Genomic DNA, 14,925 nt, shown 5'->3' with positions numbered 1-14,925 from the left:
GAGCGGCGCACAGCTGAAAGCTTGGTCCCTTTTCTGTCTGCCTTTCTCTCTCACCCCCAGGCATCCCTCCACTCTGCTAGGCTGCCACTACCACTCTTGGGAGGCTGTGACGTGTGTTGGATCGGAGAAAAAAAAGGGCCAGGTCTCGACGGAATCATCGAGACTGAGCTTTTTTCCTCCATTCTCAACGCATCCCGGCTTACCACGGCCCTTCCACTCCTTCAAGACGCCTCCCACAACGAGGAAACGAAAGGCGGCCCTGGCGGCGATCGCAGAACCAGAGTGTAATCCTCCCGCCACCCAGTCCTCTGCTTGCCGCCGTTCACGCGCCGCCACTGAAAGCAAACCCGCTCACAAAAGGCAAAAGAATTCTCAATATCCAGATTCTGGTGTAGATTCCGCTTCGGACGACCCCAAGGAAATTCCGATCAACGCCACCGCAGAGAAGGTGCCCAACCTGGTCACCCCGGCGTCTACTACCATGGAGTCGGATGATGATTTTATGAGCGTCGCGTCCAGTCCCGATGATTTTATGGGCACTCAGGGGAGTGATGACGAGAGTCTAGGAGATGGTTAGTGGATACGTCTCCCCGCACACGCTTGCGAGTGGCTCACTGACTCACGATTTCTGCTACTGCGTAGATTTCGGAGATGATTTTGATGGTGGTTTCTCGAAAGACAAGGATATCGTCACAACCGCGCGAAAACCCTATGAAGTCGACTTCAAAGTGCTCGGTCCGGTGGATATTGAACGCGAACAGAATCTACAGATTAACGAAGTCTCATCGATACTGGGTCTGCCACCAGAGTCGTCCGCAATCCTTTTACGATTTGGCCGGTGGAATCGGGAGAAGCTGATAGAGTCATATATGGATCACCCGGAACATACCCTTGAGGACGCTGGGCTTGGGACCAACTTCGAATCAACACCGAAGGCGGAGGTGATTCCGGGCTTCATGTGTGAGATCTGCTGCGAAGATGGGGATGATCTTGAGACGTATGCTATGCGCTGTGGTCATCGCTTCTGTGTCGACTGTTATCGACATTATCTTGCACAGAAGATTCGGGAGGAGGGAGAAGCTGCTAGAATACAGTGTCCGGGTAATGGCTGCAATATGATTGTCGATTCAAAGTCGTTGGGTTTGCTTGTTACGGATGATCTCAAAGACAGGTAACAGCCTTGCCCCCCTACAGCGCCGCCCAACTGAATGCAGCCTGACCCATCTTGCAGATATCGAGCACTTCTGACGAGGACCTATGTTGATGACAAGGAGAACCTTAAGTGGTGCCCAGCTCCCAATTGCGAGTACGCGGTGGACTGCCCTATCAAACAACGCGAATTAAACCGTATTGTACCCACTGTACAGTGTGACTGCAAGCATTACTTCTGCTTCGGTTGTTCGCTGAACGATCATCAGCCTGCTCCTTGCCAATTAGTCAAAATGTGGCTGAAGAAGTGCGAAGATGATTCCGAGACGGCCAATTGGATTTCAGCGAATACCAAGGAGTGCCCCAAATGTCACTCCACGATCGAAAAGAACGGCGGTTGTAACCATATGACTTGTCGCAAATGCAAGCACGAGTTCTGCTGGATGTGCATGGGCCTGTGGTCGGAGCACGGCACAAGTTGGTATAACTGCAATCGGTTTGAGGAGAAGTCAGGGTCCGATGCGCGGAGTGCACAGGCTCGTTCTCGGGCGTCGTTGGAACGTTACTTACACTACTACAATCGATACGCCAACCACGAGCAATCCGCTAAGCTGGACAAGGATCTGTATCTCAAGACAGAAAAGAAGATGACGAGTCTACAGTCCCAATCCGGTCTCTCCTGGATCGAGGTGCAATTCCTTGATACGGCATCGCAGGCGCTGCAACAATGCCGGCAAACACTGAAATGGACATACGCATTTGCCTACTATTTAGCTCGGAACAACCTGACGGAGATCTTCGAGGATAACCAGAAGGATTTGGAGATGGCGGTGGAGAGTCTCAGCGAGATGTTTGAGAAACCCGTGTCTGAACTGGCGAATCTCAAGGTCGACATCTTGGATAAGACCGCATACTGCAATAAGCGGCGGGTGATCCTCCTGAGCGACACTGCCGAGAACCTGAAAAGCCGTAAGCATCCGGACGTCGCCTTTTGGATTTGTTCTCACTTACCAACTCTTCTAGGGGAATGGAGTTTCAACGTTGAATGGTAGACCTAGAGTTGCATAGATCTAGCGAGCATCTTTGTCTGCGGTTGGAAGGGGTGAGCGGTTTAGGGAGTTATGTATTCGCTGGTTCGGGCTGGCGGATGCAACTGGATGGGAGAGACTTAACAACCAATTTCACGACGTATATGACCACATCACAGCGAGATCTGGATTATATTTCATCGCAAGGCGTTCTTCCTTGGCCGCGAGATTTACCTAGGTACAGTAAGGGGGAGAGTGCATCCACGTTTATTTTCGCCTGTATCAATAGTCGGCCGCCCAGCGATGAGGAGGACTTATTCAACAATATCTACATTATTTCCAGCTGAGCATAGAAAGATTGAGCATGAGACTTTGTGCATTTTGGTCTGTGTTGAGGTCGACCGGTGAGACTTGAGAAACTGGTTGCCTGTTCGGTGGCCTCTTCTTGCGCTTGGCCTTAGCAGGCGTCTATTTATTTCCCATCAGATAAGGCAGAATTCTATGGGTAAAGAGTCTCCTCCGAACAGAGGTGGGCAGCTCCGCGGGGAGAAGGAAAGTCGATTCCTCCGCGGTTCGGCGGTTCGGCAAGACCCTGGCAGGTGAAAGCTTTGCCGCGATGGTGATTATTATTATTGCTAGACAGGTTAAGTTGAAGGGATGGATGCTGTGCAGACATCGGATCGGCCGGTCGGACACACGAGCTGAATTGGCTCGACAGGCCCAAGAGCGTTGGTGCGTCAGTGCCATCTCCGTCATCGGACTGAAACCTCGGTGATAGTCAACATTTTCAGATTTTGATGACAAGCAGATTTCTCAGGATTCCAGGAACAAGCGGAGAGTTAGTTACGACCCGCCCAACGGGAGAACTGGATTGCAATCCCCTTAATCAAACAGTAGTCACTGATTGAATAATGAGTAACTAAGACGAAGGGTGGTGTTGTGTTGGCTTCGGCAATCTGATAAAGATCTGATAGCGACAACTCATTTCCCAGGTTCAGGATCTCCTGGCATCTGGAGAAGAAATTCTTAATTAAGCGTCGGTGAGAGTTAACCTATTCCAAGAAGAGCCATCATCCTTCCGGACCAGTGGATAGATAGACCTCTTCTCGGCCTTTTGGTTCTGCTGCTGTCCTCCGACCAAGACTGCCAAACTCGGGAATAAGAACAGCTTCCCAACCCTTCAAAAAATTATCGCCTGCTGCTCCTCTCCTCCTCACCGTCTCCCCCCTCTCTTTTCGCTTCTCCTTCTCGGATGCTCTCCTCACATCGTCCCTCTTGACGTCCGCCTTGCTTTGACCTCCAGACTTCTCTCACCGTCCTCGGTCAAATTCGGCCTCTCAACTCGCAGATTCCGTTTTTCTGGCATATCCAAAGACCACAAGCTCGCTCACCACCACGCCTGCCTCGCCTTCGCGCCTCCCTTTCCCGCCTCGAACAACCTTCTCCTCTCTCCTCTCCTCTCCTCTCCTCTTGCGGCTACGGCTGCCAGAGCTTTTTCGGCTCGATGGCGGTATCCGAACAACAGGTTCCTGGGCAAGAATATGAGTATGTTTTGCGGACTCTCTTTATCGCCTCTGCGTTTCTGTCCATTCTGCGGGGAGTACTACCGAGAAACCTGAGATGTATAACTGGATTACTACGCATTTACGTTCTTGAACTGTGTCCGCTCAGTTTACGGCGTCTCTCTGTGGGAAAAAAAAAAACTCCTGGTCGGTCTGGGCTAACTGTTCGTGTTGATAGTTACGAAGCCCTCCCCTCAAACTATGGTCTCGGTCGAAATATGCTGGCGGGCGCTTTCGCCGGTATCGCGGTGCGTTGCCACTACGTTGGAATTATATGAGATACAAGGGCGGGATTACTGATGTATGGTTTAGGAGCACGCGGTTATGTACCCGGTGGATCTACTCAAGGTATGCCAATTGACTCTCTCTGGCGAGTATGCGTTTCTTGTGGCACTAACCACTGTGTTCGGCTTCGATAGACCCGTATGCAGGTTTTGCATCCTACGACCGGAGGGCTCTACACAGGGTTGACACATGCGGTCTCTACAATCTACCGCATTGAGGGGTGGCGGACACTGTGGAAGGGAGTGTCGAGTGTGATTGTTGGTGCTGGTAAGCAATTCCAACGCCACGCGCAAGTTACTTGGCGCATCCTTTGAGCTGACCTTGCCCTTTTCTCTTAGGCCCCGCACATGCGGTGTATTTCGGGACATACGAGGTGGTGAAAGACCTAGCTGGTGGGAATGTAGATGATGGACACCATCCATTGGCGGCAGGTGAGTTTCGGGTTTGGAGTTCGGGTCGGGTACAGAAGCTCACAACCTCAAGCCACGAGCGGCGCGGCGGCAACCATTGCTAGTGATGCCTTGATGAATCCCTTCGATGGTGAGTTTCTCAACGAAATCTAATATGTCGACTCTTGAAAGGCTTTCTCTAACCCGAGCAGTGATCAAACAACGAATGCAGGTCCATGGCTCTGTACACAAGACTATCTTTCAATGCGCAAAGTCCGTCTACAGGGCGGAAGGCCTTCAAGCGTTCTACGTCTCCTATCCCACCACCCTTTGCATGACTGTGCCTTTCACCGCAACCCAATTTGTCGCCTATGAGTCCATTTCCAAAGTTATGAATCCCAGTCAGGATTATGACCCGTTTACGCATTGCATCGCTGGAGGTCTGGCCGGTGCGGTTGCCGCCGGTATCACGACACCACTTGACGTGGTCAAGACCCTGCTGCAGACCCGCGGCCTCGCCCAGAATGAAGAAATTCGCTCGGTGAGGGGCCTGTTCGGCGCAGCGTCCGTCATTAAGCGCCAGTTCGGCTGGAAGGGTTTCCTGCGAGGCGCGCGTCCCCGCATTATCTCGACGATGCCCAGCACTGCTATTTGCTGGACCTCGTACGAAATGGCCAAGGCTTATTTCAAGCGCCGGGTGGAGAACTAGGGTTCTCTGCAGCTCCATCGTGGGTTTTCTGATCAAACGGGCACTTAACTCTCGCCTGCAGGGAAAATACACTTTGGACAAAACTTCGAATCCTGAACGATACGAGGCTCCAGAGTTGCTGTGAGAAGTGACACGACAGGATCCCTTCAGCGCTGGATTTCCATTCCCACCATGTGTATACTTGATGCTACTTTCGAACGGAACATTGCGAGCTACTGATACGCTTATTGTGGCATTCTGATCGGCTGCGACTCCCATATGCGCTTGACGAAACGGCATATTTCTTTCTCGTTCTCGTTTCCTTTGGTCTTGGATCGGAGCTAACCCTAGCTCGATTTATCCCGTATCGTTCTGGCGTTGGGACACGGAGAGGCAATTCTTCGGGAAAAATTCTTTTCTCTTCTCATTTCATATATTCGTATTTGTTTGCGCATTTGTGTGCCTTTTTGGATCGAGAATCATGTACTGATAGACATATGAGACGGTGGTGGCTGGTCACCCGGATGGTCAGGCCGCATGGACGGACGATGATATCCAATAATATCCTATACAGACAGGAAGGAATACGAGTGTTTCCTTCGACCATCCTCTTCTCTCCCTCCCAACAGTAGTTTCCTGCAATGCTTGTGCCGGGGAAAGCTGTGCTGCTTAATCAGCCACAGTTGAACGACGACGTCACGAGGGGAAAAAGGCGCCGAGAGGTTGATTGAATGGTTCTGGTTCTGGGTCTGGTTTCGTCCAAGTCTGGGTCCTCCATCCAGTTTCTCTCTTCGCCTCTTCCCGTCAACTCCTTATCTAACCCCCTCAATTCCTCCAGTGAACCCCTGTTTCTCTACGTATGGCGGTGTTGCTGACTGGCCCTGTATTTGTCCGCTCGCCGTAAACCCGCCCACCCGGTCTCTAGATGATGCGCTCCAGGCCTATGTCGTCGCTACAGAAGACCTATGACGACTGTTACTTGATGTGCTCGACGGCGGTCTACTTCGAGGGCCAAGTTCGTCCCCTAATACCGTCCGCTCATTGCTGCTTCACTAACTCAATGCCTTCCTACGATTTGCAGAACAATGAAGAAGAAGCCTTAAGGTCTTGGCGCTCCGCCCTCGAAACCATCTACTATCACAACGCCTACCGACTTCCCACAAGCTACACCCCGAGTACCGAAACGGAGCGTGCCTTGCAAGATTCCATCCGCCAACTGGAACTCCAATGCCGCGAGCGAGTCGATCTCCTCGACGCCCTCCGCGCGAGCAGGAAGGACTCATCGTCTTCCGCGAAGAAGTCCACGCCTCGATCTCGAAATAACTTCAACGCCACTCCCGGGTACATCGCCGATGGCACGGTTCCGGCCGTCGGATACACTGATCTCTCCAAGCCGCCTGCGATACCAGCTCGTTCGCCCCTACCTGGCTCTACCACCTCCGCACCCGATTCCCAGTTCCCACCTGTTCGCCCTGCACCCGTGCGCTCGGGGTCACACATAGATACAAAACCCACCTCTCGCACCCCGAGCCCCGATCGGCGGAAGATGACTAGTATGCCCTCTACCTTGCGCGATGGGTCCCTGAAGAAAAAGAAGAAGGAAACGTCACGTAAAGGAGATCTAAGGCCGGTTGCCGCTTCTCAGGCGGCGGGACTCGCCTGGGGATGTATATCCCGCCCGCCTTCCTTCGATAAACCAGTTAGTGATGCCGCCGTTGCATCCTCACGCCATAGCCTTTCGAATGATCCAAGTCTTCGGAGAGAAAATGGGTCCTCTCGGGCCGATGGCTCTCGGTCACAGAGTCTCTATCCCACCTCATCAGCCAGCGATGCCGCTCCAGCATCCTCTCGTCCAAGCCTCCTAAATAATAGAAGCTCCGACTTGTACCGGACCAGGCTTCCTCGCACCCATTCTGCGGATGATCAGGTTCCCAAGAGGACTGTCGCAAAGGTGGATTCATCATCAACTCCAGGAACCCCAGCATCTAAACACCGTACTATTGCCGATTCCTGGCCGCAGCCAGAGAGTCGATCGCGACATTATCCATCTAAACCGGAGTCACGGGAACCACCTCGTTCGAGCGCCTTTCCAAGACCAACGGTCAAACCCAAGCCAGTCACTCTAAGATCGTCGCAACCGCAGTCCTCAGCTGTGATGGGACGGCCGGAAGAGCCTTCAAAAAGAACGTCAATATCGCGAGCTCCTGCAGGGGTCAGAGGAAATACAGATTTGGTTCCTGGTGTTGATAGCATGGCCATTACGACCCCGAGCTCCGCTCGAAGAAAACCGGTTTCCAGTTCTAAACGCCCGGTGACACCGCCATCAAGCGACCCAGATTCGCTGGACCGCAAGCCAAATTATGTAGATGATGATGAAGTGGAAGAGTGTGACGGGCACGGCATCGAGGATACCTCAATCACGAATATCCTGAAGAAACTGCCAAGAGGCATTGATGCGAATGCAGCTCAGCAAGTCCTGAACGATATTGTTGTTCGCGGTGATGAGGTTCATTGGGATGACATTGCCGGCTTAGAATCGGCCAAGAAGGCGCTGAAAGAAGCAGTCGTTTATCCGTTCCTCCGCCCAGACCTTTTCTCCGGACTACGAGAGCCAGCCAGGGGCATGCTGCTCTTCGGACCTCCCGGGACCGGCAAGACCATGCTAGCTAGAGCCGTTGCGACCGAGTCTAAATCGACATTCTTTTCCGTGTCCGCCTCAACATTGACATCAAAATGGCACGGTGAAAGTGAGAAGCTTGTACGAGCTCTTTTCGGCTTAGCGAAATCACTGGCTCCATCTATCATTTTTGTCGACGAAATTGATTCTTTACTCTCAGCGCGGTCATCAGGCACCGAGCACGAAGCCTCTCGCCGATCCAAAACCGAATTCCTCATCCAATGGTCCGACTTGCAACGCGCTGCAGCCGGACGCGAGCAACCAGGGAAGTCTGGTGATGCTAGCCGTGTCCTTGTCCTAGCTGCGACGAATATGCCATGGGACATTGATGAAGCTGCGCGCCGCCGCTTCGTTCGTCGTCAATATATCCCTTTACCGGAGCACCATGTCCGCGAACAGCAATTGCGCACGCTTCTGAGCCACCAAGTGCATGACCTAGATGATGAGGATATCGAAGTCCTTGTTCAGGTCACAGATGGTAAGGTGTCCACCCTGTTCCCCCACTCGGCTCATGGACACAATACTAATAGAACCTACAGGCTTCTCAGGCTCCGACATTACGGCCCTAGCCAAAGACGCCGCTATGGGGCCCCTCCGCAACCTCGGTGAAGCCCTCCTGCACACCCCAATGGACCAAATTCGGCCCATCTGCTTTGCAGACTTCGAGGCAAGCCTTCTTTCTATCCGACCTAGTGTCAGTAAAGAAGGGTTACGAGCGTACGAAGACTGGGCTGGGCAGTTCGGTGAGCGCGGTGGCTAGGTTTCGACATATTCCAGTGTACCACGGTTTCCATATCTTCTTTTCGTCAGTTTCCCTGTCCGCGGATTAAGGGAGATGTTCTCGTCTATTCAGCGTCCTCGAGACTTGGCTTTCGACATTTGCTTTCTAGCATAGGCGGTTGTGGGTCGACGTGGTCTGGACATTCTACCTCTGTATTTCTCTCTCTGAGGAGGAAGGCGAACCGTTGCATTACTGGATACAGACCTGGATAAGTACATGGTAACTGAACTTCTGGATGGGCACCTCATCATGGGCCGGAATAAGATATAGTCACAGTAACTTCATCCTGAATATCCTCGTACTACGAATGTGAGTCGAGAAAAGGCGCAGCAAGTATTCCAATCCCAAAACCTACTTTTTGGAGCAACTGTCTATCGATAACCGCGAATCTTATGAGGACTGAGCCCCAAGTCTCAGGAACCGAGCGGGACACCCAGGGCCGAGATCGCTCCTTCCTTTTTTACCCTTCCCTTTGTCCGGGGTCGCGTCCGGAGAGCGAGATCTCCTTTCCAGTTTCCCCTTCCCAGGTACCAGGAAGGTGAGATCGATAGTGTCCATGGCAAGTAAGTTAGGATAAAAGGAAGGAACATACAAACACCAAGTATGTTGCTACTCCTAGGTATATAGCACACTTCCAGACTCAGGGTTGGATGGATATCTACGAAGATTGGGAAAGGCAGGCACGCCCCGCCCCACAGGCCCGCCACGGCACGTACCATCAATCTCCCCGCCACATGTACCTGGGCACGTACGTGATAATTTCATTTATAGTCGGAGCTCGTTGGCAAGGTGAGAGGACGCACCGTTTTGGGGGCCAGGCACTTTATTGTAATTTTGGACAGGAGGAAAACTACCAAGTATATCATATCTAGGATAGGCATTGTGTCATGAAAGAATGATTAGTATGTCCCGATGAATTTTCGAGGTATCATGTGCTTATAGGCTGAACTGAGCGTGGAACGGGCTCTGGAGGGCAAGACATAACAGAAGACAGACGCGTGATTGCTGATTGAGATTTCAAGGAAGGTGGCGTACTTCTTGGAAAGGAAGAAAGAGAGAGCAAGAGACGCTAGCGAACCTGAGATACTAGAACTGGGTATGTAGGCAGTATGGAGGGAAGTGGGATACCTGGAGATGAATCAGAATGCCTTGTTTCCTAAGTTTCTCTGAAAGATGCACAAGTAATTTAGGAACAAAGTAAGATATGCCCAACCAGCATCATGGTGATAGATAGAAACACACAATGAAAAAGTATTGAACGAGGGAGACTGGATAGAACTAAGTAAAATGGAGCTAGGTATCAGGGCACTGTATAGTGGGACGTGAGAAAGAAATGAAGCGGAAAGGAAGGAACTAAAAAGAGGCAGTAGACATGGATATAACGACCAGTCAACCCTACAAGTCTATCAGGCTACCGCCCTGCTGCGGTTGCTGGTACGACTGCTGCCCTCCCCAGGGGTTATTCGGCTGCTGAACATAGCCCGTCTGTTGCGGTACGAATTGCTGCTGCGGCTGACCGAAGAACGGGTTGTTTCCGGTTCTCGCGGCCCTTAACCGCTCTAAGCCTTGACCGGCGGAGTTAACGAATGTGCCAGGTGCAGTGTGTTGCGCGGGAATACGCAGATCACCGGTGTTTCCGAAAGTATCCTGTCCTTCTCCAGTTGCCAAGAGCGCATTGAGACGCGCAGCGTGAGGGTCCAGCTGGGTGTTGGTCTTGGGTGGAGCCAAAGACTGTGCCTGCTGGGGCGTCTGGGGTGCCTGATAGTTGGTGATGGGATTCACTGGAGAGGAAAACTGATTTGAAAATTGATTCGTTGCTTTGTCTTCCGCCAAAGTGTTCAGAGATGGACCTCCCGATGTTGCGGGCCGAGGAGACTGGAACTGCTGTGTTCGGGCAGCGAATGGATTGTTGGAGCCGGTAGAAAGGGGTTTTAAAGTATCCTGTTGATTGCTCGCCCATGGGTTGTTGGTTCCCGCTTGTAGCATATTTTCCTGCTGCGGCAGTTGCTGTTGAGAGAAAGCATCGGTTCCGTAAGGATTGTTTGTGCTGAAGCCTGTGTGTTGCGGCTGAAGCGCTGCCTGAGGCTGCAAGAAGTTATTCTGAGCATAAGGGTTGGTGCTGTAGCCGGTGGGTTGTTGCTGGAAGCCATTGGAGTATCCGTTTGGCACCCCAGTCAGCTGTCCTTGGAATCCGGTCGGGCTTGCGTATTGATTGTTAAGATATCCCGTAGTGAGTGGCTGCTGCGGGTTTATCGGGTTGCCGAACCAGTCAACAGCACTCTGCTGCTGGTATCCTTGGTTGTAACCGGTTGGCTGGGGTTGGGTAGGCGTGCTATCGTCCAATAACAGAGACTGGGCATTGCTCTCTTCCAACTCTCGCCGGCGAAGTTCTTCCTCCTCCTTACTCAGCTTGATGGCTTTAGCCAAATCTTCGTCGTCCTCCTCGCCCCCATTGGTCTGCTGCCGGGCCCGTCGTCTGCGCTCCTCCTCCGCTTCGTGCTTGCTAGCCTCAATCGCCAACCGGTACTCTGCGTCCTCTTCATCAGCGCCATGGCGTCGTCGATCTCTCCGCTCTGCTCTGCGTGGTGGAACCCCATTTCCATGGCCGTGATGATCATCGAGACCGCTCACTCGAGACTTCCAAAGCTTGCGATCAGATCGCTCACTGCGCAGTCGGTCTTCATCCAAGATGAGAGCGGTAAGTTCTTTCGCAGCAACACGGACTGGAGAAAATTTGTGGATTAGCCGGGGTCCCCACAAAGCAGATATATCCGTCACCGACTCACCATCTTGACCGACGTCTCTGCTATCTTCATCGATGTACTGAAATTCGCGCAAAGTTTTAATAATGTATACGTTCTTCCGCGCCCATGTGACGACAAGTTCAGATCCCTCGTGAAGACAGTAGTCAAGAACCTTCAATGACTTGAGGACGTGACGCCAATTCTTGCCCTTGTCATTCAGCCGCTTGTCTATCATGTCCATAATCTCGTAGAAGTCTGTCGGGCTGTGACGGGTTCAGATTTGAGTCTCCTGTTACATTCATAGTACCGAGTACTTACCTGCCAAATGTCAGAGAAGCAATCTCCGCCATTTCAGTCCCAGTGGGACCCCAATGGTCGTTACTCGTCGCTACAGGAAGTTGCGGATGTTAGCGATCGACCCAATGCCTGACCAGACATGATAGCCGGATGGGCAGGGAAATACCATTTCGGACTTTCACCTGAACTGCAGAGTAACCTTTGGTGACATTTTTCACGCTGCGCACGACTTTCGACATGGCGACGGTGTGGTGTGGAACGAGGGGGAGGGGGAGGAGAGAGTGTGATCGCGGAAACGGGGGGCTGGAATCCGCGGACGGTGGTGACGACGCTTGTTGGAATGGGCGTCGAAGGCGAGTTTAGCCGGGGGGAGGGAGGGGGAAGGTAAATCGAATTCGGCTCAGAATGGTGTGGCGATTGGAGTATAACCAATCCGTCTCCCTTTGTGGAGGGCAGGAGTGTTGGGTGGTGAATGAGAGATGTGAGACGGCGGGTGCTCTTGTCAGTACTAGTCAGTCGGGTTCTTGCTCGTCCACCACGGCGGCAGTCGCGTATGTAAGCCGGGTTCGGACTGGACCGGTGTTGTCTCGCTCAGGGAACAAGGAGAATACAGACAGAAAGGAGGGGTATTGTGGAAGGGGCCGAGCGACTTCGCTGAACCTGATAGTCCAGGAGGAGGGGAGAACCACAGAGGCGAGGCGAGAAGACCCTTGGATGATCAGCGATGGATTCTGGATAGAGACGGAGCGTTGCTGTTGGTGTGGCGCAAGGCTGACGACGCAACTCTAGCCCGCTCAGACAAAAGACGACCAAATTCAGACGAGGCGTGGGATGCTTTTCTGAGCCAAAGAGAGATGGGGAAAATACGACAGAGAGAAACCCAAGTCCACCAAAGGCCATGGGTGAAGAATCGGCAGGAGAGGCGATTCAACCATCACCACCCACCCAAGAATGTTAATGCCTAACCACTGACCCTCTTTCTTGCCATTACCTCACCGAGTCGTGAGTTCCAACTCCGATAAATTTCTTTAAGTATGTATCAGATTGACTGTAGGCTGGTGTTTTTGTGTCCTCTTGTCTTGTCATCGACTTTGTGCTGCTGTGGCGGTGCATCTGCCATGCTGTCCGATGACGTCTTTCTCGAAGCTATCCAGAACCCCCAACTTTGTCCCTGACCACAATAATTGCGTACACGAATCTGATGGATCTCGTCATTCACATCCAATTTCTTAGCCCGAAATAATAGCAAAACCCGTTGCTTAGTGTTCTCCCTCCATGCTTCGATACTTTGCCTCCGCTCCCTTGATACAGGCAATGTTCGCACCCAGCTTGTTCAACGTCTCCACATACTCATCGTACGGATCTGAATCAAAAACAATGCCACCCCCGGCCTGGAGATACGCCACCCCGTCTTTCACGAGCATCGTCCGCAGCGCGATACAAGTGTCCATCGCACCCGGGAGCTCCCCGGACCCGTCGGCCGTGGCGATATTGAATCCAAAATAGCCGACAGCCCCTGCGTACACTCCTCGCTTCTCGCCCTCCAATTCTGCAATTAATTGCATAGCTCGCACTTTCGGCGCACCTGAGACCGTACCGGCAGGGAAGATGGACCGGAACGCGTCAAACCGAGTCTTCTCCGGCCGTAAGACACCGGACACCTGTGAGACCAGGTGCTGAACGTGGGAGAACTTCTCGACGACCATCAAGCGGTCAACTTGAGTGGTCATTGGGTCACATACGCGGTTCACGTCGTTGCGTGCTAAATCCACCAACATGACATGCTCTGCACGATCCTTCAAGCTCCCCCGGAGCTCTTCGGCAAGCTGTTCATCTTCTTCGGGAGACTTTCCACGCTTCACAGTCCCGGCGATAGGGTGAGTTATGATACGGCCCTTTTCTTCTTTGGCGAGGAGTTCGGGACTAGCTCCGACTAGCTGAAAGTCCTCACAATCGATATAGAAGAGATAAGGCGAAGGGTTGACAGTGCGAAGGTGACGGAATAAGTTGAACGGATGAAGCGAAGTCGGTCGAGAAAGCCGTTGTGAGGGTACGGTCTGGAATATGTCGCCCTTGGCAATGTGCTCCTTCAACCTCACGACATGTCGTTCATAACCTTCCTGTCCGATATTAGATGTATACTCTTGGTTTGGAATAATCGGTCCTTGCGGAGGTAGAGGGATATCCGGTCGCAGAAGAGTGTCGATGATGCGCTGGATGGCTGTCTGCCCTTGTTTGTAATTGTTATCAAGTTCCGCGCCCGTGCCGTGGATGGGAATGTAGGTAACGACTTTGACAACCTGAAAGAAGTGATCAAAGGCGACGATAGTGTTAAATAACATAAAAAGTGATTCCGGGATACCAAGCACATCCTTGAGCGGCCGCGCAGTCTTGGGTTCGAAGTATTTGACGCAGTCGTAGCCCACATAGCCAATCGCGCCACCAGTGAGCGGAGGGAGTGTCAACCCCGGCACTGTCGCTACCCGGAAGTTCGAGAGCTTGTTTTCCAAAATCGGAAGAGGGTCGGTCTCGGGGCCATGTCCAGGGCCGGTCTTGATAATTGTATGAGGCTCTAGATTGTGTTGAAAACAGCACAGTCAGATCTAGAGTACATCAACGCAGTGTACTTTGTGGCATACCGGCACCGACAAAACTATATCTCCCAATCGTCTCCGTCGTAGCGGCGCTCTCGTACAAGAATGATAATTTTGATCTGTTGCATGGGTTGCTTAATCAGTACCCCTCCTGTGAACCAAAGCGCTATCACGGGCGGCGACTCACTTTTCAGCAAGCTTCAGGTATGCGAGGGTGGGCGTCAAGAGGTCCGCTGGAATGGACGTAGTGAGAGGGAGGAGATTGGGAGGGAATTTTGAGTTCTTTGACTGATTGATCACCTCCCTGGCAGTCTCGACAGAAGGTACGATAGCGATCTGGGCCATGGAGCAGCATTAGGACAGATTTCTTCCACAGAGTGATTCATCCCGTGACTGAGGTTGAACACGAGGAGAAATCGGCAAGCTCTTGAGGTAGACTCACAGGCGGCGCCATCCTCCTGGGCTAGACTGGCAATGAAGCCTGGCAAACAAGCTCTTCTGGTGCGGGGAATTTGGAAGGACGAAAGTTGGCCGAGAAATGGCAGAGGGTTGGACAATCGGGGGAATTGACCGACGACAAGGCAGATTGCAGAACTAGAAATTTGAGACCGTTCGCAACCAATTCAATTGCGTTTAAACATGCAAAAGGAGGGTGGAAAGTAGGGTTGCGAGAGAGGCAAACGTTGACTCATGATTAAGAGGAATCGGCGAGTTAACTAATTTACCTCACT

The 14,925-nt window shown here is 52.3% G+C and overlaps 7 protein-coding genes across 7 annotated transcripts; 4 read left to right on the top strand and 3 right to left on the bottom strand.

The window, feature by feature from the left end:
• Nucleotides 1–481: 481 nt before the first annotated feature.
• BJX67DRAFT_382783 (RING finger protein) lies at nucleotides 482–2,201 on the top strand (the record flags this gene model as incomplete). Its single annotated transcript, XM_071033303.1, has 4 exons — nucleotides 482–572; nucleotides 643–1,171; nucleotides 1,232–2,118; nucleotides 2,173–2,201. 4 exons carry the CDS (start codon nucleotides 482–484, stop codon nucleotides 2,199–2,201), a joined length of 1,536 nt encoding a protein of 511 aa, XP_070884536.1.
• Nucleotides 2,202–3,307: 1,106 nt separating this feature from the next.
• On the top strand, nucleotides 3,308–5,324 carry mrsA (putative mitochondrial carrier protein). Its single transcript, XM_071025165.1, has 6 exons — nucleotides 3,308–3,987; nucleotides 4,052–4,087; nucleotides 4,159–4,291; nucleotides 4,363–4,455; nucleotides 4,508–4,564; nucleotides 4,626–5,324. Exons 1-6 carry the CDS (start codon nucleotides 3,682–3,684, stop codon nucleotides 5,120–5,122), a joined length of 1,122 nt encoding a protein of 373 aa, XP_070884535.1. The 5' UTR covers nucleotides 3,308–3,681; the 3' UTR covers nucleotides 5,123–5,324.
• Nucleotides 5,325–5,803: 479 nt separating this feature from the next.
• Nucleotides 5,804–8,583, top strand: BJX67DRAFT_178940 (putative AAA family ATPase). Its single transcript, XM_071025160.1, has 3 exons — nucleotides 5,804–6,116; nucleotides 6,183–8,256; nucleotides 8,318–8,583. The coding sequence occupies exons 1-3, from the start codon at nucleotides 6,027–6,029 to the stop codon at nucleotides 8,536–8,538; spliced, it is 2,385 nt and encodes a 794-aa protein (XP_070884534.1). The 5' UTR covers nucleotides 5,804–6,026; the 3' UTR covers nucleotides 8,539–8,583.
• Nucleotides 8,584–8,891: 308 nt separating this feature from the next.
• BJX67DRAFT_178894 (uncharacterized protein) lies at nucleotides 8,892–9,378 on the bottom strand. The gene has a single exon (XM_071025158.1). It carries the CDS (start codon nucleotides 9,276–9,278, stop codon nucleotides 8,973–8,975), a length of 306 nt encoding a protein of 101 aa, XP_070884533.1. The 5' UTR covers nucleotides 9,279–9,378; the 3' UTR covers nucleotides 8,892–8,972.
• Nucleotide 9,379: 1 nt separating this feature from the next.
• BJX67DRAFT_178904 (epsin) lies at nucleotides 9,380–12,015 on the bottom strand. The gene is made up of 4 exons (XM_071025159.1): nucleotides 11,767–12,015; nucleotides 11,622–11,691; nucleotides 11,346–11,566; nucleotides 9,380–11,282 (listed from the first exon to the last, which is right to left on the bottom strand). The coding sequence occupies exons 1-4, from the start codon at nucleotides 11,837–11,839 to the stop codon at nucleotides 9,955–9,957; spliced, it is 1,692 nt and encodes a 563-aa protein (XP_070884532.1). The 5' UTR covers nucleotides 11,840–12,015; the 3' UTR covers nucleotides 9,380–9,954.
• Nucleotides 11,764–12,709, top strand: BJX67DRAFT_179064 (uncharacterized protein). Its single transcript, XM_071025164.1, has 2 exons — nucleotides 11,764–12,298; nucleotides 12,390–12,709. Exons 1-2 carry the CDS (start codon nucleotides 12,006–12,008, stop codon nucleotides 12,556–12,558), a joined length of 462 nt encoding a protein of 153 aa, XP_070884531.1. The 5' UTR covers nucleotides 11,764–12,005; the 3' UTR covers nucleotides 12,559–12,709.
• trpE (anthranilate synthase TRP2) lies at nucleotides 12,487–14,925 on the bottom strand. Its single transcript, XM_071025163.1, has 4 exons — nucleotides 14,637–14,925; nucleotides 14,382–14,530; nucleotides 14,240–14,313; nucleotides 12,487–14,172 (listed from the first exon to the last, which is right to left on the bottom strand). The coding sequence occupies exons 1-4, from the start codon at nucleotides 14,646–14,648 to the stop codon at nucleotides 12,860–12,862; spliced, it is 1,548 nt and encodes a 515-aa protein (XP_070884530.1). The 5' UTR covers nucleotides 14,649–14,925; the 3' UTR covers nucleotides 12,487–12,859.

Source organism: Aspergillus lucknowensis (genome assembly GCF_044049455.1).
Source record: "Aspergillus lucknowensis strain CBS 449.75 chromosome Unknown BJX67scaffold_31, whole genome shotgun sequence".
Taxonomy (NCBI): domain Eukaryota; kingdom Fungi; phylum Ascomycota; class Eurotiomycetes; order Eurotiales; family Aspergillaceae; genus Aspergillus; species Aspergillus lucknowensis.
This window is presented reverse-complemented; position numbering and strand designations above follow the sequence as displayed.